Source organism: Curcuma longa, chromosome 17 (assembly GCF_044706935.1).
Source record: "Curcuma longa cultivar G26 ecotype Majalengka, Jawa Barat chromosome 17, ITB_CL_G26_1.1, whole genome shotgun sequence".
NCBI classification, from domain to species: Eukaryota; Viridiplantae; Streptophyta; class Magnoliopsida; order Zingiberales; family Zingiberaceae; genus Curcuma; species Curcuma longa.
This window is the reverse complement of record NC_133877.1, coordinates 2919276-2943663: the sequence shown is the minus strand read 5'-3', so window position 1 is coordinate 2943663 and position 24388 is coordinate 2919276. Positions and strand designations below refer to the sequence as shown.

At 37.7% G+C, this 24388-nt stretch overlaps 4 protein-coding genes across 4 annotated transcripts; 3 read left to right on the top strand and 1 right to left on the bottom strand.

Annotated features, from left to right (window-relative positions):
• Positions 1-373: 373 nt before the first annotated feature.
• Positions 374-1156, top strand: LOC141848200 (pathogenesis-related genes transcriptional activator PTI6-like). The gene has a single exon (XM_074736262.1). The coding sequence runs from the start codon at positions 374-376 to the stop codon at positions 1154-1156; it is 783 nt and encodes a 260-aa protein (XP_074592363.1).
• Positions 1157-1692: 536 nt separating this feature from the next.
• On the top strand, positions 1693-6080 carry LOC141848749 (UDP-rhamnose/UDP-galactose transporter 6-like). The gene is made up of 6 exons (XM_074736805.1): positions 1693-1888; positions 3739-3947; positions 4219-4403; positions 4479-4679; positions 5250-5411; positions 5526-6080. Exons 2-6 carry the CDS (start codon positions 3818-3820, stop codon positions 5856-5858), a joined length of 1011 nt encoding a protein of 336 aa, XP_074592906.1. The 5' UTR covers positions 1693-1888; positions 3739-3817; the 3' UTR covers positions 5859-6080.
• Positions 6081-7248: 1168 nt separating this feature from the next.
• On the top strand, positions 7249-14024 carry LOC141848571 (protein argonaute 4A-like). The gene is made up of 23 exons (XM_074736614.1): positions 7249-7336; positions 8272-8527; positions 8631-8836; positions 8922-9143; positions 9244-9380; positions 9491-9588; positions 9747-9844; positions 10245-10410; positions 10493-10609; positions 10687-10794; positions 10874-10936; positions 11013-11126; positions 11189-11357; positions 11424-11536; positions 11614-11751; positions 11845-11975; positions 12094-12159; positions 12273-12336; positions 12409-12520; positions 12630-12703; positions 13085-13179; positions 13270-13301; positions 13613-14024. The coding sequence occupies exons 2-23, from the start codon at positions 8288-8290 to the stop codon at positions 13792-13794; spliced, it is 2745 nt and encodes a 914-aa protein (XP_074592715.1). The 5' UTR covers positions 7249-7336; positions 8272-8287; the 3' UTR covers positions 13795-14024.
• A 482-nt stretch (positions 14025-14506) lies between these two features.
• On the bottom strand, positions 14507-23664 carry LOC141811726 (la-related protein 1A-like). Its single transcript, XM_074699771.1, has 14 exons — positions 23226-23664; positions 20961-21498; positions 20728-20884; positions 20426-20516; positions 20251-20322; positions 19470-20119; positions 18067-18136; positions 17450-17554; positions 16992-17308; positions 16758-16898; positions 16606-16669; positions 16161-16306; positions 15927-16031; positions 14507-14969 (listed from the first exon to the last, which is right to left on the bottom strand). Exons 1-14 carry the CDS (start codon positions 23472-23474, stop codon positions 14774-14776), a joined length of 2901 nt encoding a protein of 966 aa, XP_074555872.1. The 5' UTR covers positions 23475-23664; the 3' UTR covers positions 14507-14773.
• Positions 23665-24388: the final 724 nt, after the last annotated feature.

Sequence of the window (24388 nt, the reverse complement as noted above, 5' to 3'; positions counted from 1 at the left end):
TCGCAGAGTACTGCGCCGCGTGAAGCACACAAGCTTCCTCCTTTCCTCCAAAGTTCTCATCTTTCCTTTCCTTCTTCCTCCCCCTCCCTCCTCTTCTCTTCTCTTCTCTCTGGTAGCCGACCGCACTCCACTGGTAGCAAAATCTTTGTTTGCTGTTCTGGCTCGCTGCTTTCTCGCTTTGAAGTTATCTTTACCCCTTTATTCCCCTGTAAGATCTCGGAGGAATCCCCCCTCTTTACTGTTTCTTTGTTTCCCGTTCAAAAGATTTCACCTTGGCCGCCGCTGCTGGTTGAGGTCTTGCTACCGTGCGCTTGTTTGTCTGCTCCGTGGAAAGGGGAAACAGAGGTTCAGGAGAAGGAAACGCCGCCGGGCTATGAAGAAAGCTCGCACCTTGCGCGTCTTCTGGAACGACCCCGACGCCACGGACTCCTCCGGCGACGAAGAACCTTACGGCTTCTCTGGTCGCCGTCGGGTAAAGGAGATTGCTTTCGAGTGCTGCGAAAGAAAGGGAGGGAGAACGAGGAGGAAGGTGGCGGGGGAGGAGCGTCGCAAGCCGAGCGGCGGGAGCACAAAGTTCCGCGGCGTCCGGCGGCGGCCATGGGGGAAGTACGCGGCGGAGATCCGCGACCCCTCGCGCGGCGTCCGCTTGTGGCTCGGCACCTTTGACACTGCCGAGGAGGCGGCATTGGTCTACGATTCCGCCGCGTTGCAACTCCGAGGCCCCAGCGCCGCCACTAACTTCTCCTCCGCCGCTCGTCCTGCTGCCCGAGACGAGCCCATTCCCACATCCGTCTCCACCGCCTACGACTCTGGCGACGACTCCCACGTTCTCTCCTCCCCCACCTCCGTTCTCCGGCCGTTCCCCTCCTGCTCCGCCAAAGAAACACCCGCAGACGACCACAACGCCAGTCTTTGGTCACCGGAGTTCCTACCAATTCCACTGGAGGACGTGCCCTTATACAACGATCTTTCATCTTCAGCGCTGTGGCAGTCGACTCAGCCGAGCCTCTACGAGGAGGAGACAACAGCCTGGATCGCCTTCTCCGCGGCGCCGCAGTACCACTCGACGAACGATTCGCCGGCACGGGAAGAGAACGATTACTTCCACGGCATCGGCGATCTCTTCCCGCTCGAACCGCTACCCGCTATATTCTAAAATTAAACTCCTTCGTAACTCCGCTACTTTGTGCCGTTTTTTCCTCGGAGGCGCCGTTACTTAAATTTGTTGCGTCGTGGCTTGTCGTGCTTATTTTATCGGTTATTTTATTTAAAAATTAAGGCGAAATTTTGGCGTGGATCAGTGAATTATTTATTCATTTATTTTAATTGTTGAAAATTCACAGCAGCAGTAATTGAAGGGAGAGATGATGCGTGATATTATTTTCAGGTGCATCACTCGATGTGCGTGGTCGTAATAAAGTGGGCAACGATATTATATTAATATAAAATATAAATAAATTATAAAAATGCTTTTTGTTTTTAAAGGGCATTTTAAGAAAATCATTAACCGTTACAAAACCTCCCGTTAACGTCTTGTTTGCGCCGTTACCGTTACCGTTATCGTCGCCATGAGTAGTGCCAAGCAACCGTCGCTCTTTCTTCCCTCGATCATTCCGCTTCTAATAAATTAGCGGAATCTGAGTCCAAAGAAAGGACCTCGTGTCCCGTCTCGTGTCCCGTGTGCTCCTCCGCTTCCGACGAGAAAAGGAAGCGAAACCGAACCGAGCGTAGAGGAGCAGCTTCCTCACCTCCGTCGCACCCACGGCATTCCTCCGCATTGCATTGAGATCGCCACCATCGCCTCGCGTCGTCTTCCTCCCGATCTGTCTACCCTTTCTCCGGCTGCGGATCCGCCGAGCTACCGTTGGATCTTTCCTGGCCAGATCAGGTGAGTTGGATCTACTGCATTCTTCCATCTCTTCTTCATCGATGCACGGTTTCGCGTCGTATCGCTAAAATCGAGATCGAGGTTTAATTCAAATAAGATATGATCTGATCTATTATCTACTATGTCGCGTTGGTGCTTGAAATGATTTTTAGATTTATAATGAGGCAACCGCTGATGGATCCACCAGATATGGCTTCTGTTTTCGATCGCAGTTGTGCTGTGGGTCTAAGGAACTGCTGATATTTGTCATGGTTGTCAGGGACTTAGAATTGGCATTGTCACAATACGAGATCATGTGTCTGTGTATTCTCCGTTGTGAGACACTGAACGCTTCCATTTTCGCGATGCACAACTCCTTGAACAATTTTAATTCAATCACTAAGGCTTCATATTCTGCTTTACTATTATTATTATTATTTTTGTTCCTGAGAAGGAGAATTGTAGAATATTTATACTTTTTGTGGCTCTCCTTGGGATGGTTGGAATATGTGTCCGACTCCTACATTATCTCTCGCAAAGAAACTATTTAGATAAACGACCCGAGCATTGCGTAAAAGAGATTCCAAGTTCTATTTTCCCACATCATCATGTATGATTTCCAGGATTCATCGATATATGTTAATTCAACAATAAGTCAACTAAAGTTTGAGCTATAATACTATTCTTAGATCGGTAATATCAAACTCTATTAGTTTTACTGTGCGTTCAATAATCTCTCAGATATTTCAGGCATCCAATACTTGTTTTAAAGGTTGATTTGTGACAATTATTATTGATTTTGTGTTTGATCATTCAATAATCTCCATTCTGATCATCCATTCTTTTATGCTATTAATTATATCTTCAACAATATCTTCTTCTAGTTCGACGATGGATTTGAGATACCTAAAACTCTCATACTCTCACTTACAGGGATTCATGTTCATCAATGATTTTTTTTCTTATCCCTACTATTTATATATTCAAGTGTTGTACTACTTGTCTTAATACCTTTGATTTCTAGTCTTTATACACAATTATGTTTCAAATTTAATCTAATTACAATCTCATCAATCAACAAAATATGACACACTTTTGAGACTTATGAATATGATTGGTTAGTTCATTTGTGCATTTGGATGATTGTGAAATGATAGGGACCTAGAACTGGCTTCCTTGATGTAAATCTACAACTTCAGAAAAATCAGTTGTCAAACTCCCAGCAGCTCTAGCACTAGTAATTAACCTTCATTAAATATTAACCAATAATAAGATATTAGAAGCTAAAGATTATTTCAATGACTTGTTGAATGTCAGTGGAACTAGGCATTCGTAACTACTTATTTACACTTTTGTTGAGTTCTGAGTGATGACCAAGGTGTATAAGAGACTAGCTATTTAAAACTTTTTCTATATAATTACAGTCAGACTACTTTCTTGTTACTTAGAGATCACTTATCTAGAATACAGGATTTTCGTTTTCTTAAGAACAAGAAAATAGCATGTTATCAATGGAAGCTACATGTTGGAACATTCTGATTACATTATTTACTGCTTTACTATTACTGAGCAAACATACATATGTTGAAGGTGGTGTAAGGGATATAGAGAGAAAGAAGAAAATTGTAGTTAACATTAAAAATAATTTAAGAGGTTTGAATATTAACTTCAGTATATCCTTCTAGTAATTTCAATGAAAAGATAAGATCTATGTAGCTGAATTCAAATAGTTGGGAATACTAGGCTTAATGTAGGCAAATGTTCCAACATATTTACATATATAACTCCTGCACTACTTTTTGAAACACTGTCGTAGATGTAGATCATAGAAGGTCACTTATTTTGGTTTTGCTACTTATTTTCTGATGTAGAAGCATTTGTGGGGCAATGCTTACCATTATTTGGAGACGTAGAGACCAATAAAACAGCAAGCGCGAACAAGTAGAAAGTATGGCACCTACAAGCAAGGCTGATAGGAAGGCAGCATTAGATGCAGCTGCATGGATGTTCAATATTGTTACATCTGTTGGGATTATCATGGTTAATAAGGCCTTAATGGCAACTCATCACTTCACATTTGGTATGGTGATACAAGTTCCAGTTTTTATTGTTCTACTACTGTCAATTTAATGTCTTTTGTGTTAAATAACAGTTCTTTGTACCTTCCAACATAAGAATTAGATTTAAGCATAATTGTGAATATAATGATTTAATTTTGTTAACAATAAGTAATGTGTGTTGCACTTTATGATTCCCCTACCACTGAACATTGGTGCATTTACTAGGCATAAAGTACAATTTTTTTCATTGCCTGCTCTCATATATATGGTCTCTATGTTTTTTTATTGCAGCCACAACGCTAACAGGTCTACATTTTGCCACAACCACACTTCTGGCTGCTGTATTTAGGTGGCTCGGATACATTCAACCCTCTCATTTACCATTATCCATCCTTATAAAATTTGTCGTTTTTGCAAACTTATCTATCGTTGGTATGAATATAAGTTTGATGTGGAATTCTGTTGGATTTTATCAGGTTTGTCCTTGCCATAACAATAAAGTAAAAACATAGAATTCCATAAATTGACATGATTTTGTAATTATATGACAGATTGCAAAGCTGTGTATGATCCCAGTATCATGCCTTCTGGAAGTTGTATTTGATAAAATTCATTATTCAAGGGCAACAAAGCTCAGCATACTGGTGGTTCTTTTAGGTGTTGGCATTTGTACAATTACTGATGTGAGCGTGAATACTAGAGGACTCATAGCAGCTACTATAGCAGTTTGGAGCACTGCCTTGCAGCAATACGTAAGTAATCAAGATCCATATTTCTTAATTTTTGCAGCTCTCTGCACCTAGACATAATCGTGATGAGATTTATCTTCCTAGCACTCTTGTTCAATCATGTGGAGAAAAAGAAAGCACCACCATCACGTCTAACCCTTTTTCAAACAGCATCAAGTGTCAAATAATTTACCACTAGCCCAAGATCTCCAATTTTTGTAGCAGTAGAAGAACAACCGAACAAAGAACAAGTGAAAGAAAGAAAAACTTCTATTGAACTTGCACAGAAATACAAATGTCTTCAGTAAAATGAAACTAATACAACCTATTTATAGATGCAAAAGTGACTATTAGACATGACTTACAATATAACTCTTAGAATAAGCATGAGACTAAAAATATATATCTATACAGAATTATATAAAAAAATATAATTCTAAAACATTAGAAATATCCCAAAAATTTAACTTTTAAAAGAAATTAACAAAGCATGGTGTTACAGTAAATTTACTTCAAGTTAGTGGTTCTATGACCTGAGAATAAATAGCAAGCATTTTAGCTCTCTAACAAATTTACAAATATCTGTGTTATCAGTATGTGCATTTTCTTCAAAAGAAGTATTCACTTGGCTCATTCAACCTCCTCGGGCACACGGCTCCAGCCCAAGCCGTATCCTTGTTGATTTTAGGGCCTTTTGTTGATTATCAGTTGACAAAGAAAAGGGTGGACACTTTTGATTACAATGTAACCACTGTGGTAAGTACATGGCGACGCTTTTAACTTGCTTTTCCCAAACATGATCTTTAAACAGATACTGCATGCATTGACTGAAAAATATTTTGACAACTCACTTTTATTTGTATGTTGCAGTTCTTCATCGTACTCTCATGCACCATAGCTGTGGGAACCAATCTTAGCCAGTTTATCTGCATAGGAAGATTCACCGCTGTCTCTTTTCAAGTCATAGGGCACATGAAGACAATCCTCGTCTTAATCTTAGGTTTCTTCTTGTTTGGAAGAGAAGGTCTCAACTTACATGTAATCTTCGGAATGATCTTAGCAGTCTTGGGCATGATCTGGTACGGAAATGCATCATCTAAGCCAGGGGGAAAAGAGCGACGCCCTTCTTATCAGTTGCCTGTCGACAAATCATCGAAGCACGGACTCCTAGCAGAATCTGGAGATCACAATGACAAAGTTTAGACTTCAGTTCAATGAACAAAGGATGGTACATGGTTTACTCTCACACCTCAAACTCATCAATTACCTCTGTTCTAGCTATAGCATTATTTGCCACTTATGATCCCACTGAATTTGGGATGCCTCAGTGATTCTTTTCCTTATCTCTTGACAAAATTCAAGACCCATGATCAAACTGGATGAGTATTAATTAATTGACTGGTTTGTTTTTGATGTTGCATTTTACAATCGTATCCGATGTAGCTACCAACAGATTACGACTTGTAAAATATCAACTGCATAAGTATTATGTCTCTTTGAGAATTCTACATAAATTGACATTAGTAGCTAACTATTTTTTTTACTTTGAGAAACTAAAATTAAAAACTGTATGAACTTAGAGAATATTAAATTCTTTTTAGTGGAAGAAAATTAAACTTCTTTATCGCCTTCATTTTATGCTAACTTATTTAATAAATCTTGTATGACAATGACCCGTTCCATTGCTAATGATTCAATATAGGCAGTTACGTATATGCGCACACAATAAATTATCTTTAAAAGATCATAATCACTTGTAAAATAACGCAAGAAATAAAATCAAAATAATAATAACAACGGCTGCAAAAATTTCCTTATTTTTATTCAAAAACAAGGAATCCTCGCGATCATAATTAAATAAAAATATTTCCAATTTTATACTATTTGTAAATTTTATCTGAATTTTTCCCTTGAATACCGAATCGACGGCTAACAGTATCTGTACCGATCGGACGGTTGGTGTGTCATGATACAATAATTTGTCGTAAATTATGTTTTTTTTTACTTTTATTTTAAATTGTACCCGACGCCCGATATAATCTACGAGGGAACCGAGAAAATATCTCGGTTCAGGAATAACCTAATGAAGTTACTTAAATGCCCTCATGGAGATTTGGAAAATAATATAATTCCACGGTCTAGATTGGCAGATCAAGAGCAAGGGAAGGCTAAATATGGATTTTAACAAATAATAATGGTTCGTATTGACAAACATAAATATGGAAAAAGAACTATAAATAAACAATTTCAAATCCGTTCGGGGCATACCAAAAGAACCGCTCCTAACTATAACGTCGAGTTAGACTCAACGGTTACGATTCGATTTCGAGTTCTTCCCGTTAATCCTGCCCGTGGAACGTGTCCACACGGGGGCAGAGTAACGGCGATGGGAAGTGCCGTTAAGTTACGACCGGGGCGCGTGCGCGGACAGCATCCTGGCAAACTCCCATCTACCTGCGGACGTCAGCATACAAAGTGCTATGCGGGATAGCCTTGTCCGTCGGTTGCGAAATTAACGGCGAGAGACTTTGTCCCGAGGGAACGTTTTTATGCGGCCCGACAATCGAGGCACCGCGGCTTCGTGGTGGATTTACAAATAGTACTTCAAGAGACAGAAGGGCAAGAGAGCAGAACGGCAAGGAGCGGCGCCGTAGTTGCTGATCGTCTTCTGCGCTTTCGATGTAAGCATTGGTCGATTCGTAGAGATTGGTGTTCGCTAGGGTTCTTGCCTAAGTTTGAAAGATTCGAGGGTTTCTATTGACGTAGCAATTGCAAAAAAAAATTCGCTAGGGTTTTGGGTTTATAAGTATGGTTTCTGTTTCGTTTCAACGCCGCTCTTTGGTATTGTGTTGTTAGATCGAAGCGCTGCCGCTTCAAGTTTCCAGCATTTATCTTAGGTCATTTGTTGGTAACCTCATCGTACGTTCAGGCTATTCCGTTTTGCTTTTGTTCACATGTTCGTGAGATTAAACTCCGATCGCGATATGAACTAGTTAGGATCTGTGTTGTACTGCTAAACGGCATGTTTTTAACTTAATCCATGGTGACATCATGACTTTTACCTGCTTGTTTGGATTTTACATTAGATTTAATACCTGTTAACTCTTTGGAGGATATGCTTGTTCCTTGTCCTCTAGAGCTCGTCACAAAACTGTCACATAATATTAAATTTCTTGTCTAGTATTTTTTTTATTCTGTTTGTAATTGTTGTATCTGTCGTCTGATCAGAATCCTTCTTATTCTTAGTTAAACTTCATTTGCTCCAAAATGCAGGTATGGAATTATCGCAGTTATTTGTTATTCTGTTCTCATTGATTTCCTTTGTATGGTATATTGGCTAGTTGTTTGATTTTATTTATTTTTTTGCTGATTTTGTATTTACGTGAAGTATGCGGCAGTTTTGATGGGAATACGTTTTTGTTTAAATCTAGCAGCTTTTCATATTCTATAGATTCTAGTTAGTCAAATTGGCTAAACTTTCGCATCTAACATCTTTTTCAATTGATGCTGGTTAAGCTGATTTTCATTTTGGGTTGTGTTTGTAACTATGCTTTTAATTCTTATGCAAGGATATCATAACTGTTTTCACGTTTCCTTACCATTTTCTTTTTGCTAGACTGAAGATAGACAAGATGGATCCTCATGTTAAACCTGACCCTGATAACTTTGATAATTTGCCACCGCCTCCTTCCATTCCTCCTAATGTTACCCCCATTAAAATGAATGATGATGGTGGTCTAAAAGCTACAAAACCTAAAAGGACTCCAATGGCAAGACCTGGCATTGGGAAAAAGGGCAATGCTGTGTTGCTTTTGACAAACCATTTTAAGGTTTCTGTCAGAAATGTGGATGATTATTTTTACCACTACAGTGTAGGTTATCATTATTCCTTGTTTACCTTTTCCGTGTTGTAACATGTAACTTTTAAATGTTGAATTTTATTCGTGTTTGAGGTTGTTATTATTATTGAATTAGGTGGCACTGAAATATGAAGATGATCGTCCTGTGGATGGTAAGGGTATTGGAAGAAAAGTTATAGATAAACTACACCAGACTTATGACACGGAATTAGGAAAAAAGGACTTTGCGTATGATGGGGAGAAGTCTCTATTCACCCTTGGTAGCCTTCCTAATGTCAACAACGAGTTCACTGTTGTGCTTGAGGACCTGTCCTCAAACAAGTAATAGTTTTTTTAACCCTACATTGCTTAGTAAATCATTCTTATCCTAACATGTTTATTTCATTTGTTATCTATTTTGACCTAGAATTGCTAGCAATGGAAGCCCTGGTAATGATAATCCTGATGAGAGTGATCGTAAACGTTCTAGACGACCCCATCATACGAAAACCTTTAAGGTTTTGTTGAGTTTTGCAGCTAAAATACCTATGAAATCCATTGCTGCAGCCTTAAAAGGCAATGAAACTGAGAACTCTCAGGAGGCTTTACGGGTTCTTGATATTATTTTGCGGCAGCATGCTGCAAAACAGTATGTGAATTTCCTTCTAATCATTTATTGTTGAAATTATGGATTACATAATTGTGGGTTTGTTTGTTGCATTCTGATAACTGCTAAAATACATTTTTAGGGGGTGTCTTCTTGTGAGACAATCATTTTTTCAAAACAACCCTAAAAACTTTACTGACATTGGTGGTGGAGTCTTGGGATGCAGAGGTTTTCATTCTAGTTTCAGAACTTCACAAGGAGGCCTTTCTTTGAACATTGGTATGCACTTACAATCTCTCTACACTTGTGCTATTTGCTTTTGCTTGCATTGTCATTCAATCACTTTATTGTTTTAAAAATATTATATCTTTCTTATTTGTTGAATATAGATGTCTCTACTACTATGATTGTGAGGCCTGGACCAGTGGTTGATTTTCTACTAGTAAATCAAAATGTCAAGAATCCAAACCAACTGGACTGGAACAGGGTGACTAAGAATTTGTTCTTTATTTTTATTTTCTAGGTTATTGAATGCCTATATATAATATACCTATTGAGGCAACTTGTTTCATCTTGCTTTTTTCATTTTTCATATTGTGTCTACTGAGATCTTATTATTTTTTTCTCACTGTTTGTTGTTGGTAGGCTAGAAGAGCGTTGAAAAATTTGAGAGTGAAGACGACTCATACAAATCAAGAATTTAAAATTGTTGGGATAAGTGACAAGCCTTGCAAAGATGAAATGTAAGTTTTTCCAGGTTGTGTTGTTTCATTATTTGTCAGCATTTTGCAATCAATTGTCTATGTAATGAATCTTTGAGTTTTTGAACCATATGTAATGAAGCATTATTTTAAGAACTAAGAGAAGCTACTTTTATATAAATGTGAGTTTGTAAAACTTCTGTGTTTCTTCCTTGGTGATAATAATTTATTGTGTGGAACTGCAGAATTCTCGTCTTTCTCTGCCTATGTTTGGTACTAATCTTGCATTCTGAAAACCATTAGTGTTTGTATATTGTTGTTGTGTCTGCCACAAGATTGGAACTGGTCTTTGCTTCCTCCCTTTGGCCAACATGATTTTTATTGTACTTTGTATCCATGAGCGGAGGTTGATAAGCCACTAAAGTTTATTTTAACATTTCAGATTCACTTTAAAGCTGAGAAATGATGGAAATGGAAATTCAGATACAGTTGAAGTAACTGTTTATGATTATTTTGTGAGACATCGGAGAATGCAATTGAGTTACTCTGCTGATTTTCCTTGCTTAAATGTTGGAAAACCAAAAAGACCAACATATGTTCCCCTTGAGGTTTTGGAGCTCATTCCACTTCACTTTTTTTTTTGTGCATGAACCTTTATTTTTATCCTCACAAATTTGGCAAACTATTCAGCTCTGCTCTTTAGTTTCACTGCAAAGATATACCAAATCACTGTCAACATTTCAACGAGCTTCCCTTGTGGAAAAGTCAAGGCAGAAGCCTCAAGAACGAATGAGTGTCCTCAGCGAGGTATGTGCCAATCTGTAAGATTGGTTTTGTTGGTATGGTCTGTATGCTTTTTTTTCATGCTTATCCTTGAATGATAGGCTTTGAGGCACAATAATTATGATGCTGACCCACTGCTACGTGTATGTGGTGTTAGCATTGCCACCACTTTTACTCAAGTAGAAGGCAGAGTATTGCAGCCTCCCCGGGTATGGTTTTATGTTTTGTATTTGTTTTTTTTACATGTTGATTTGAGGTTATTTATGACAATTAAAGCAAATGCTGCAGCTCAGAGTTGGCAATGGAGAGGACTTTATGCCTTCAAGGGGGAGATGGAATTTTAACCAAAAGGTGTGCTGTTTTGAAGATTGATATTTTTTTGCTTTCAATGAGTTTATTCTTGTAGTTAAATATTTACTTCTTTCAGAAATTGATGGAGCCATCTCAAATCACCCGTTGGGCTGTTGTTAATTTCTCTGCTCGATGTGATGTTCCAAGCCTCATACGTGACATGCTCAAATGTGCAAATATGAAGGGCATTGTATGTTTTGGCATTACTTTTTTCCCATTGAGTTTTAAATGCTAACGCTGTTGCTTTCTCAGTCAATGGATGAACCTTTCCATCATATTTTTGATGAAAATCCTTCGATGAGAAGGGCCCCGCCTGTTGCCCGAGTGGAGGAGATGTTCCAGCAAGTTAAGCAGAACTTACCTGGTGCTCCAAAGTTTATTCTGTGCATTTTAGCTGAGAGGAAGAATTCAGATATTTATGGTTTGTGTTTTTTCTATCTTTTTCTATCATTATATATATTTGAGGTTAATCATAATCCATGAATAGGGCCATGGAAGCGTAAGTGTCTAGCTGATTTTGGAATTGTTTCTCAATGTATCGCCCCTACAAGAGTCAATGACCAGTACCTTACCAATGTGCTGCTTAAAATCAATGCAAAGGTGTCATATGCTGTCTCACTGTCTAGTAATTTTACCCATCTTCTCTCTCTGTTTCTAATGTTGTGTTTCCTACACAGTCGGGTGGTATAAACTCTTACTTGTCAATTGAAAGATCATCAGCTATTCCTCTAGTCTCAGATACACCGACAATCATTTTGGGCATGGATGTTTCCCATGGATCTCCTGGACATTCGGATATTCCTTCAATTGCTGCGGTATATTTAACAGGCTGCATTTCTATAATGACTGTTTGTAATTAGTCTTCTTTTGCTATTTCTTACATGCTATTCAATTTTTCTGGTTTTAAGGTTGTAAGTTCGAGGCAATGGCCATCTATTTCTCGCTATAGAGCTTCTGTGCGAACACAATCTCCTAAGGTTGAAATGATAGATTCGCTTTTTAAGCCTGTAGGAGAGAAAGATGACAGTGGCATAATTCGGTTTGTTAACATTTCTAAATTATAATACCATGTCATGTTTTGATTATTTTTCTTAGGCTTCATCAGTCACCAAGTATTATTCTTCTTTTAAACGGAAGCCATTTTCTATATGATGTAGGGAGCTGCTGGTCGATTTCTACATCAGTTCAGGAAAAAGAAAACCAGAAAACATTATCATTTTCAGGTAAACTCTGCTCTAGTTTGACTATTGGATTAATGCATATGGATGTTATATCTTGATGGGGTGTGTGTTGTCCAATATGTTTGAGTTGTTTGTGATGAGTTCTTGACATTCAGGGATGGTGTTAGCGAATCGCAGTTTGTTCAGGTCCTCAACATTGAATTGGATCAGATTATCGAGGTATGTCATTGCATATATATGCTGATGTCAGTTGAGTTCTGATTTTGTTCAAATTGTTGTTACTATCTGTAGGCATGCAAGTTTCTGGATGAACAGTGGTCTCCAAAGTTTACATTAATAATTGCTCAGAAAAATCATCATACGAAATTTTTCCTTCCAAATTCTCCTGACAATGTCCAACCTGGTATGTATTTTATTATTGTTGGTCTTCAATTTTCTATTACTTCGAGACTTTTTCCTCCATCAAATTATAATTTTTTAATTTTAAATTTGCATGGTTTTGGGTTTTGCAGGGACAGTTATTGATAACAAAATTTGCCACCCAAGGAATTATGACTTCTACATGTGTTCTCATGCCGGCATGATTGTAAGCTCTGTTTTCAACAGTTGTACTCTATTTAAAGCCTTTGTCGTTTTAAAATTTTTGGCATCTTTGGTCGGTGTGGTTTTTATTTCGGTGCTTTCTTTTTGTTCTTTTAGCATGAAACTACAAGTACTTGCTTTGTGTATTTACATGGGTATAGTTACAAAATTAAATTATTGATGTTCTTGACCGGTACTTAATTAATTGTTTGTACTTGAGATTCTTTTTTCTGAATTTATACTTGGAATAGTTTTTTATATATCAGACTATCTGATTAATATATTTATATAAAAAATTTCTGCCATTTGTCTGAATAAATTCAATATCTCAAGAACTATGAGTAATTCAAGTTTTTCTTATATGTTGGTGTTTGCAATTCCACAGGGCACAACCCGCCCCACTCATTACCATGTGCTAATGGATGAGATCGGGTTTACTGCTGATTCCCTGCAGGAGCTTGTTCATTCCCTTTCTTATGTGTAAGTACATGTTTACACGTGACTAATACTTCAGTTCCCCAATGATTGATATCATAACTGAGATTTTCTATTCTATTTCCAAATGTACAGATATCAGAGGAGCACAACTGCGATATCTGTTGGTAAGTCGGGCAGTGCTCTTAAGTTCTTTCGTTATTTGTGTCATAGCTTATAAGTTGTTAGGACCCCACCCCGTATTGAAAACCTGGACTGTGGTTTGACCTGGAGGTCTGACTATTCTGTCCAGTTAAACCTGTGAAAATTCTAGGTTAACCAGAGTCCATCCAATCCTACCATACTGGATTGGCGACTGGTTCCGGTTTTAACCTGCTGCTGATGTGTCGTCCAACCTGCAACTGGGTCTAGCTTTTAAAATTATTATTTTATTAAGAAAAAAAGTCTGAAAGTTTATAAATTTGTTTTTGTGATGCAGTTGCACCCGTCTGTTATGCTCACTTGGCTGCTGCCCAAATTGCGCAATTTGTGAAATTTGAAGATTTTTCTGATTCTTCATCCAGCCACGGTGGACAGCAGCATACTGCACCTGGAGCAATTCCAGTGCCGGAACTACCACGGCTACATGAAAATGTCTCTAGTTCCATGTTCTTCTGCTGACTTGGACAATCTCATAGTCTCTAGTATATTTTGGGTGACTTTTTTTTGTCTTATCTGAATGGGTGACCTTTTTGGTCGGAGTTAGACATCACAAGACTGACTCAAGGTCCACTGGGAATCTCTTAGTTTAATATTTGGTTTGTGTTTTGGACAACTTATGTAGTAGTTCTAATCTAGCAGATATTTGGTTTGTATTTTGGACAACTTATCTAGTACTAATCTTGCAGATATTTTTTAGTCTTTAATGGTTTTAATTTTACCTAGTGCCCATCAGGAACCTCTTAGCGTCGTATTCGATACGTGGTTTGTTAAGTTTGAAGTTAGAAGATATTCGGTTAGGGTGTTAGGCTAGAAGACATCTCTAATTGGATTGATAAAATCTGTTTAAATTATTTGACATGACAGATACAGATCAATGCATCCAACTCAAATTGATAGCTCTAAGTAAAGATTTAGAGAACTGAATTAGTATAAGACTCTGGGAATCCTGCTTTCTAACCTCAACAGCTACCACGATGATACCTGTTTTCTATCCCCCAACAGCAGCGGCGACCGCAACAGCCAGAGTTTCGTGCTCAATTTCAAGCCGAACAATAGCAGCAGAGCCTAAACCCTATTGAGCATTCGATATAATTTTGAATCTAAAAAAAGCTTCAAAACAATTTTCAAGATTCCACAGACTGAAAAAACACGATCCAACAAAAAAACAATGTGATGCAAGGGTAAATTTATACCTTATTGGACAATTTCCAATATTCGAGATACAGTGATTATGCTTGGCATTATTTACAAAAATCCGGGATGGAAGAAAGAAATTATGACCCAGCCAAAACTTACCACCGGCAAGGATCTCAAAAATCCCCCATATGTATATGAATGTACAGACCCTCTAAGTAAGCCGCCATACTACAATATGAAATTATGATCACAGATAACAGAGCCAAGGCTGTCTTAAAATTGAGCTCGGCAGAGCAGCGAACTATGGTGCGACTCCCTGGTCATTAAAATCACCAAATTCGTTCCTGCTGCACTCTTTACCAGAAGCCATGTTGACCTTTTCCTTGGCTCTGAAATCTTCAAGGCTGCAGTACTCTTCTAGAAGAAGCCTCTCCAACTCTGGGTGCTTTCTTAGAGGAACTGTGCTGCCACGACCTTCTCTGTAATGGTGCAATGCCCTGTGGCATTGAAACGGATATCACAATCAACGAGAAAGCAAAGCAAATTTGTAGGTTTAAAAAATTCGAGCTTAAATAATGGATGCATCATCAAAGAAGATGGCTGCCCCAAAGCAGGAGCCATAGCAGTCATCTGACTTATCAAATTCCAAAAGATGTGAATGCCAACCATCATCAATAAAATTCCCTTGTATCTTTAAATTTATGAATAGTTTTTATGAGTATATAAACTAGTAAAGGATATTATAAAGAAAATTTCGGGCTTATGATTAGCAAAGGATATGTCCGACAATATATCTAAGCTCAGTGTATAAAACATTTTACCATATAGCTCCTGGAACTAGAAGGAACCACCATTTTATTATTTAACCATTTAAATTTGTAACACCTAGGAAACCAATTGAAAAAAATGTCCTGCAATCAATTCCTTGACAACTATTCCAAGTGCAAAATACAAACGCTCAACTCCACCTATGTTCTTTTTTCTAGTTACTTCACAGTTATTTAAAGAGGTTAGTTATTGTTGATTTTATGAAATCAATCATCGAGGCTTTTAGTTCATGTTTCGGTTAATTCATAACTTGATCATAAGAATCTGTGTTGAACTGAGGTCGAAATGCATTCAAATGTGATTCGGGTCAAGTGGAAATTGGGCTTGATTTAAGTTAGGAATCCTTTATGCATGGCGTAACCACACGAGGGTTTGATAATTCACAAAAACATCGCCACGGAACCAAATGAAATCTAGCTAAACACCCTCCATGTAGAACTCAACTTGACCCCATAAATCGCCTATTAGGCAGACTTATCACAAAATTTAAATTTGATTCAAGTTTTAAGATACATTACATAAAAACAAAAATAAGCATAATAAGATTGCAGAATAACAACAAAATTTAAATTTACATAAAAAGAAGGTACAGTATCACCATAATATATATATGTTAGATACATTACCAGTATTTTTCCAGGCCATAAAGATTGCCTTTCTTGAAGGATTCGAGTGTAAATTGTTCAAAATCATCATAAAGATCATCTCTAAATTGTTTCTCCAACCCATAACTGGAAAAGAGTAAACATAAGAAATTAGTAGTGCAATTACTAAAAGAAGATAAAAAACAAGTTTCTGAAACAAGATTCCAAGCTTAAAGGTCATTTCATGATGGGCATAATATATCAGCAAATCAATACCTATAAAATCTGAAGAGACACTCCAGCCCATAATTATAATTAGCATTTGCATCTTCCATCGCTAACTTACGAAATTCATCATACATTGATTTATTGAACATATCTCTTAGGAAATATGACCAAAACCGATAAAGAGTATTCATTTCCTGCATAGAGAAGCCACAAATTTCCCAATATAGGTGAGAAGAACCCTGAGACAAACAAAACCTAAACAAATCTGGTGGAAGCTGCACGCATATAATTGACAGTAGAAAAATAAGTAATTGATATATTAGCACACAGAATGTAGGGAATCCAGGAACAAGATCAATTTCCCAATGTCCAATCTAACAATATAACCTTGTTTTCCATATGCCGCAAGTACATAATAATAGCAACATTGAAGTTCCTTTTGAAATATATAATATTAACATAATTTCAACGAAAGTCAGAGATCATGGCCTACCTCACTGCAGCCAATTCCTAATTTCTTACGATCATTAAGACATCGTTTGTGGAATTTCAGATACCTTCACAAAGAATATCAGGATCAAAAGCATGAATAGAATACATAAATTGATACTATGATAGCAATAAGAATTCAAGGATAAGTCATACTTTTGCTGCTTAAATTGATTTTTCTCTAGAAGTTGGTGGCTTGGATGCTGAAACGGTGGAAAAGAATTTGGCATTGATCCCACAGGTGGGCTTCCAGAATGAATGCTATGTGGTGAGCCACTCAACTTAGAAGACAAGAAGCTGAAAAAAAAAGGTAAATGTGAAAGTAAGCTCAACAAGACATGTTAATGGAAAATAATAGCACCATAGCTAAATCTAACTAGAAGTACTAACCCAACATTTTCTGGCGGTGTTGAGCCAAAGAAAAAGCCAACCGAATTGCTTGGTGGGCTCTCAGATACAACTCCATGACGATTTCTAAAATTACTTGGAAAAAGACGCCTATGAGAGGCATGTGATTTGTTTGCGCCTTTGTTCGGGCGCCGTCGAGAGCTAACTTGCCCAGAATCTTCAGAGGCATAATTTATGGTGTTTAGGTTCACCTTCAGATGCAAGGATGAGGTTCCATTGCTGGAAGCTTTGTAGTCACCAGATTTAGTAATTTTTGTGTTCAAATTTCTATGATTATTGGATGTTTTGGCATGCAATTCCTGTAAATAATAAAGACAATGATGCCTAACTTCATGAGAAGTATATATGTTACAGTAAGAGTAAACATGGAAAAGAACAACTAAAACACAGATGACCTAGAACTAAATAGAAAAACTATGTAATAGAGAACAAACAATTACCTGCTCATAAAAGTAAAGTCCATCATTGATAGCCAAAGCAAGTTCATTAGATATTATTTCTCGTTTCCCTGAACCAATGCTATCATCTTTGTCAACCCTGGTATCCTGTATTGAAGTTATGTAAGACAAAATTAGTACAGGAGAATTGGTTCCATGTTCCTTGCTAAAAGAAAACACAAACAACTAAAAAAAACAATGTGCAAAAAAAGCTGCCTGCAAGGTGTTTCTAGACATTTGCAATGTCAATATATCTGAAGTGGAGGGGGAAAATGATTCTTACACTGAAAAAACCAAGAGCACAAAAAGATTCTTGTCCAGAAAGAGAGTAATCATATTGATAGTGAAATTAAGAAAATCAGATTCATGAAGGTGAGCCTATCAAATAACAGTCGATCAAGAAGTAACAATTAACTCCAGTTTGACGTGCACTTTTCCCACTTCACTCCAGTTTGACATGTCAATACTAAAACACAAATTAACATGCCACCCAAAACAAAATGCAGTATTCCCACTTCACTCCAGTTTCACATGTCAATACTAAAGCACAAATTTGAGAATCAATATGTTAAAAGTGAACTAAATAATGCAAAAAAAAAAATAAAAGGGGCATAACAAACTTGTGTAACAATTATAAGCCTGTGCACATCTTGATCATTAACATCCATTTCATCCTCTTCATCATCAACCCTGTTGAAGTTTGGAACTTGTAAGGAACAATATCAGACATTCAATACATAATAACTGCAAATTGATTTGAAAAATGATTCAAAATAAGAGAAATATACAGAATATCATAGTGGAAAGTTGAGTAACATCCAACTATATGAAAGTTACAAGGGTCAATGACCATCAGTGGAATTATGTGGAAGAACATAATTCGGATATACAAAAATTAGATCACTAAATTATGCTGAAAGCAAAATATCTGAGAGTAGTCTTAAAACAAAAGGTGGTTTAATTTTAATTCATTTGAATACAATTTATTCAAATTTCTTCATTTTAAATTTATTAAGGTTTAATAGTAAAGAAAACCTTTCGCAAACATTCTCATTAAATATGTACTTCCATTCTAAAGATGGCATAGACAATAGAAACTATAGATAGTAGCAAATATTTTTTAGCCGAAAAGCATATCCATTAATCGCTGTCATCCAAACTACAAATTCCAATATTGAAAGTGTATAAGTGTATTTATTGGTTAGATATTGATCATTAATATTAAAATATATTGTTTGTTATTTTTACTGAATGCTAAGACTTGGGATGTTTAAATCCACTTCAACTCAGATAAAATTCCATATTTTGGGACCTAGTTGATTTCATGATCAGTTTCTTTAGCCTATCAACAAGGTCTTGCATAACCCAAAAACATAACCTGCACTTTGTAAATTACTCTCACTCTTGATCTTGCAATCGAAGATTATAGTATTTTTGAAATAAACAAACATTTTTCATCTAGAAATTGAATTTTGGTAACCATAGTCATATAGTATTTTGAATGAAAGGAATGAAGTAACGTTAGAATATTATATTTATGCGAAACCATGTCTAGGTTGAATAATTTGATTGCCGGCCAATTATATCTAACATATGAGAACAGGGACTGTAATTGGTGGTCAATGGTCAGAGCTTTCTCAATATAGAGGACTTTGGATCAGCCAACTGGCAAACATTGAATGGCATCATTTGAAAATTAACAGAAAATAAATGAGGAAGAATGCTAGTAGATTTCAGAGGTTTCACCAGTAAGTATCAGTTTTCCTAGCTTCCTAAGCACATCCCAATCAAAACTTGTTGGTTCAACAGAAACATTTGAAGGCAGAGAAGATGCTAGTGGTTGATCAATAAACTTAAAGTACTTAGCTATGTCTAATGCCACTTAAGAGAGCCTGCCATCATTTACAGATGGGAGATGCTTATTCTGAACTAGGGGTAAAAAAGGACATAGCAAAATAGGCAAAGACAAAATTAATCAAATAAATAGACTTGAAGAAGATATTCAGAGAAGAAGCCTTGTAACCTTCTATTTAATGAAAGATGATCAATTTCATTTGTTGTATGCTCCAATTCAAGCTCCTCATCAAGCATAAAAGTACTATGTGAATTATAGACATGAGAACTATCAAGAAAAACGTTATCATACTCCACACCATCTGTTCCAGATGCCACACCCATATCTGCTGGACTAGTTACTTTGTCTAGTTTGGAACCAATATCACAGGAGTTGAGATTGACCTCTGAATTCTTTGAGATATGAGAAGCATCTATTCCACTATCAACATCAACATTGCTGGCAATTGAGTTATTAGGTTCGCATCTGCAATCACCAAAAGGATCTTTCTGTCTCTCTGAAAATGAGTCATAATCTACCTCCTTATCGCTCTTTCTATCTCCATTTTCAGCAACTTCAACACTAATCAGCACATCTCCAGGACTAAAATCTGAGAAACTTTTAGATTCTTTCGTAGAACAAAAAAGTGTGGGATTTGAATATTCATCTTGATCTTCACAATGAGTCTCATGAATATAAGCACTATTACTTCTTTCATTAATATTGATATTCTCCCTTACAGGAAATTGGCTCCTTGTGGACTGAGATTGTGAAGAAACTACAGGAGATGGGGCTGAAATCCACTTGCACCAGTCACCACGCCGCCTTATTTTGTCATCCTGCCCATTAAACGGTGAATGAGGACATAAATATACCAACAAAATCGACTGTTATATAGCTTGTCGGTCAAATAAACTAAAAGGTACAAGGCAAAAAAGTTCCATTTCTAAGAGAACTGAATTATTATAACCTGAATTTCTATCAAATTAGAGCCAAGTAAAGCATCAAGAATCAAAGGTATACTAGTTGTCATCTTCTTGACCTGAAATGCCATTTTTTATTAGCGGAAACAGTGTGAAGCATTCTGCATCAAAGATATATTAAATTAGGATCATAAAATTGTTTACCAACATAATTAAACATACTCTATTAAAATCAGCAATTTTGGTTATAGAAACCCATCCATGCTCATCCAGTAATGATATCAGGTATCGATCCTTTTGCAAGTTCTCATCACTACAATGAAAGAAGATTGCAAGCATATTTAAGTTCAAGGAATCATTTTGATATGGCGATTATTGCAAAACTGCAGTGTAAAGTCTGTCACATTGAACATACTATTCAGAAGCACGTCTAATTAGAATATTGCAAATGTTAATATGAAAAATCAAGAAACAAAAGAGAGGATGGCACCAGTGAAACCTATGCCACGAGGTCCAAAACCAACCTGAAATAATACTCAATTTGTTTTACTATATTAGTGTGCAAAGCCACCATCTCTTGCGTCATATTGGGATGGACTGGAGGAGAAGGGTGGGAAGGAAATCGAGGAGGGCCATGCATCACTTCAAGAGTAGTAGCAGGAACATAATACATAGGAGGACCTGAGTTTGAACAATACAGAATGATTTACGAAAGAAAAGATTTGCAGAAAATGAAACTGTTTAAATTGAAAAATACCAGGAAAACCAGGCCCGCTGATAAATCCAGGTGCAGGACTAAGAAACTGAGGAACTGGCCTGATGAAAGTTCTAGGTCCAAAAGCACGAGGCATATCTGTGCTACCTCTTGGACCAAAAGGCCGCCTCCACATTTTAGGAGGTTCACAAACATTATATGGTCTGCCACCATATGCAGCATTGGGATGCCATTTGTTTGGATCTCGCAGCAGAGGCCGAAAATTTCTATTTCCATTATTTCCTCCAGGTTGGCTGGTAGGGACCAGTCCTGGCATGTGAGGTTCAGGTGAATTCACAATGTGTGGTTGAACATTAGCAAATGGTGCATGGCGATGCTGATACGCATAATCGGGAACCATCAGACTTGGAGGTTGTAAAACAGGATACAGTACTGGCTGCCCTGGTTGTTGGTATGTCAAATGTACAGGAAAAGGTGGTCCACCATTAACTGGTCCATTACGTCTAGGGCCATTCTTGTGATGATGCTTGGGTGAATTGTTGCTTACAAGCCCACCAGATTTCCGGGTGCCCATTGAACCCTACCCAAAAAAAATAGGGCAAATAAGTTAATAAGTATTTCATAAAGCACAAACAAAAAACAACAATTGAAGAGATACAAAATTTAGGAATTTGCTATTTTTTAAAAGTAATTTGAATAGTAATAATAAATGTATTTTCTGAAGATTATTAATGAAAACAAAGTGATATTTCCACTTCTGCAAACATTTTTAACTATCTTTGTCGAACAAAATATAGCATAACCAGTTGCAAAACCTTTTATTATTTAACTGGTCGGCAGAAATGGCATCCATGGAATCTTATTCCTTGAGCACACTGGAGTAACTAACAATACATTTTACATGCACTTGCTAATTCGCAGGCAAAGTTGGTTCTCCCACTGATCCAGTCAAAATTTATGTATTCAGAGTAAAAAAATCCAGTCGATATGGTAAATTCCAATTACTTATAAGACGTTTTAGTAATCATATTGATACAGAAACAGTTGTGTCTTTGTTAAGTGGGTTCAATGAGTATCTTTAATACTTTTCAAATCCCTATTTTGGGTCAACAGCTGTGTCTTTGTTGGTAGAACAACATAAATTAATTCACTTTGGATCTCCCCTCTTCCCAACTAATCCATCTCTGTTCCACTTCCTCCAGGTACCACTCAAGAAGATTTCACTTCCTCCAGGTACCACTCCTCCAGGCAGAAAAGCATGATGATAACAGGGCAACTTATGATATATATGTCAAAGCTCACATCCAAAAACACCAATATTTCATATCATAAAGTTCAAAGTTGTGCATATATGAATAGTGCAGAATTGCAATTAACACAATAATAACTTAGCCGGATCACAGAAAATAGATAGCAATAGGGATGATAAGGATGCTATTTAAGGGAAATTTCCCATTTATAAATTTTCTTCTCGTAGAAAATAATGTTTCCTTGTGAAAATGTATTTAATATAAAATTCCAAGAAAAAGAGCGCAATCAAAGTTCAAACTAAATAAACATTTTGAATAAGTCAAGAGTCCTTTGTGTAAAATAATTTTCACTTCTTTGAGAAGACAAAAGGAGATGGTGATTTTGTTATTTTCTATTCTTTTCATTTATCGGTTCTCTTTTTATTTACAGAAAGAAAATGTAAAAAAAAAAAGCATAAACCCAACTAAACTATGTACAATTAGGAACAAAACACAATAAGAAAATAATGTAGCACAGATAAAAAATGATAAAAAGGATGTACAGATTAAAATAAAAAATAAGCTCATGGCATGGCATGTTTAAAGAAATCTAAAAGAATAAATAATTAGACAAATGAATCAACTAGAATAGTTGGTATCAGAAGTCAGGGATAGCATTCTAGTTACTGTAATTTAAAAAGATTCAACCAACGCTACAGATAACCTTGGATTAAGTTCAATGGAGGGTTACAATATATGGAACTGAAGCTGAATAGTAGGGACACGATAGTTGATGATGTATGCTTATTTTACAACTTTGAGAAAGAACATGTACATTTGTGCATTTAGGCGGCTCTTCATTCAATAGCTACCAGGTGGGGAGTTACTTCCGTCCTAAACTTCCCAAATCTTTTGTCCACGTCAATCTTATACTAGCACGGGGCAGTTCTTCAGTGAAAGTTTTAGCAAGCTAAAAGAATCGTAGTCCAAGAAAATTCAACCGATGGAACGACTAACAATTATTAACAGTAAAGATCTGCCACATCGAACCCATAGGAGCGTAAAAAACCAAAATAACCTGAATTGGAACAGCAGGTGGATCAGGACCCGGGTGGTTACCCACTGCCATTGGCGGCGGCACAGCAGCTGCTGTCACCTTAGTCGCAAATCCATTCGGCTTAGTATCTCCAAGAGCAGGCCACGACTCCGCACCCATCAAGAGACCCCCCTCCGTCCCCCCATCAGCAGTCGTCGTCGCCGCTGCTTTTCTCCACGGCGACTGCCCGGATTTCGCCGGAGCCAGTGCCAGCTCTTGCGCCGCTATCATTCCAGAGTCCCCAACGGGCGCCGCGTCTGGTAGGGCGGCGTCGCTCTCCGACGCCAGGATATCGTTGGTGACAAAACCTAGTCCGCGCGAGATCACAACGCCCTACACTCGAATCTACCGTCTAGGGCACAAGAAGCGGAATGACGGGCAGCGGCGATCGAGGGGAAGCCATCCGCGGCGGACCGTAAGCGCTGCGGCGACGACGGGATCAACGGGATTAGGGTCTTGACGGGCTGCGCGTCGAGGGAGGGAGGGCGGGATTAGGGTTTTTAGAATGGACGGAGAGTGACAGTCGAATCGAGAGGGCGGAGACGAATGTGAGACGCAGAGCCTTTATAGCACGGACTCAGGCGGACAAACTATTGGTTGACAAGCAGTTTCCTGTCCGCCCGTTGAAATGGGATCTGAAACGAAACCAGTTGGCTGCCTTGCCAGTTTTTTTTTTTTTGTGGAAAATTAATTTTTGGATTTCCCAATTAATTTCCATCCCTATTTTTCATATTTTAAATTTTAAACTTACCGATTTTAGATGAACACAAGTTAGTCGTTGTATCGCTTTTCAGTCTTTCCAACATTATTCGCCTAATTCAGTTTTTTCTCAAAATAATTTTTTTAAAAAAATATAATCTTTATTGAATTGATATAAGATATTAATATTGGCATCTCTAATTACACTGCACGATACAGGGGAGTAGATCGTAGCCGTACATTTTTATTAAAAAAACTACCACGGCGATCTAAACCGTTCAAACGAACAGCAGTTCCCGGCAGTGGCTTCGCCGTACACGGCCGCCACACGTCTCCTCCGCAGCGCCGCCCAGCCGCCACGTCGGACCGCCGCCAGAGCCCCTCCAACTGCGCCTCCCAGTTCCAGAACCCGATCCCGCGTCGCTCCGCCGCCTCTGCAGCCCTCG

Coding starts and splice junctions, on each gene's coding strand:
- LOC141848200 (XM_074736262.1), top strand. CDS start 374: ATGAAGAAAGCTCGCACCTTGCGCGTCTTCTGGAACGACCCCGACGCC.
- LOC141848749 (XM_074736805.1), top strand. CDS start 3,818: ATGGCACCTACAAGCAAGGCTGATAGGAAGGCAGCATTAGATGCAGCT. Junction 3,948..4,218: donor AACTCATCACTTCACATTTG/GTATGGTGATAC, acceptor TTTTTATTGCAG/CCACAACGCTAACAGGTCTA. Junction 4,680..5,249: donor GCACTGCCTTGCAGCAATAC/GTAAGTAATCAA, acceptor CTGTGTTATCAG/TATGTGCATTTTCTTCAAAA.
- LOC141848571 (XM_074736614.1), top strand. CDS start 8,288: ATGGATCCTCATGTTAAACCTGACCCTGATAACTTTGATAATTTGCCA. Junction 9,144..9,243: donor CGGCAGCATGCTGCAAAACA/GTATGTGAATTT, acceptor ATACATTTTTAG/GGGGTGTCTTCTTGTGAGAC. Junction 12,337..12,408: donor AATTGGATCAGATTATCGAG/GTATGTCATTGC, acceptor TACTATCTGTAG/GCATGCAAGTTTCTGGATGA.
- LOC141811726 (XM_074699771.1), bottom strand. CDS start 23,474: ATGATAGCGGCGCAAGAGCTGGCACTGGCTCCGGCGAAATCCGGGCAG. Junction 17,309..17,449: donor GACTTTACTTTTATGAGCAG/GTAATTGTTTGT, acceptor TATTATTTACAG/GAATTGCATGCCAAAACATC. Junction 16,670..16,757: donor AATCAATTTAAGCAGCAAAA/GTATGACTTATC, acceptor TTCTTTGTGAAG/GTATCTGAAATTCCACAAAC.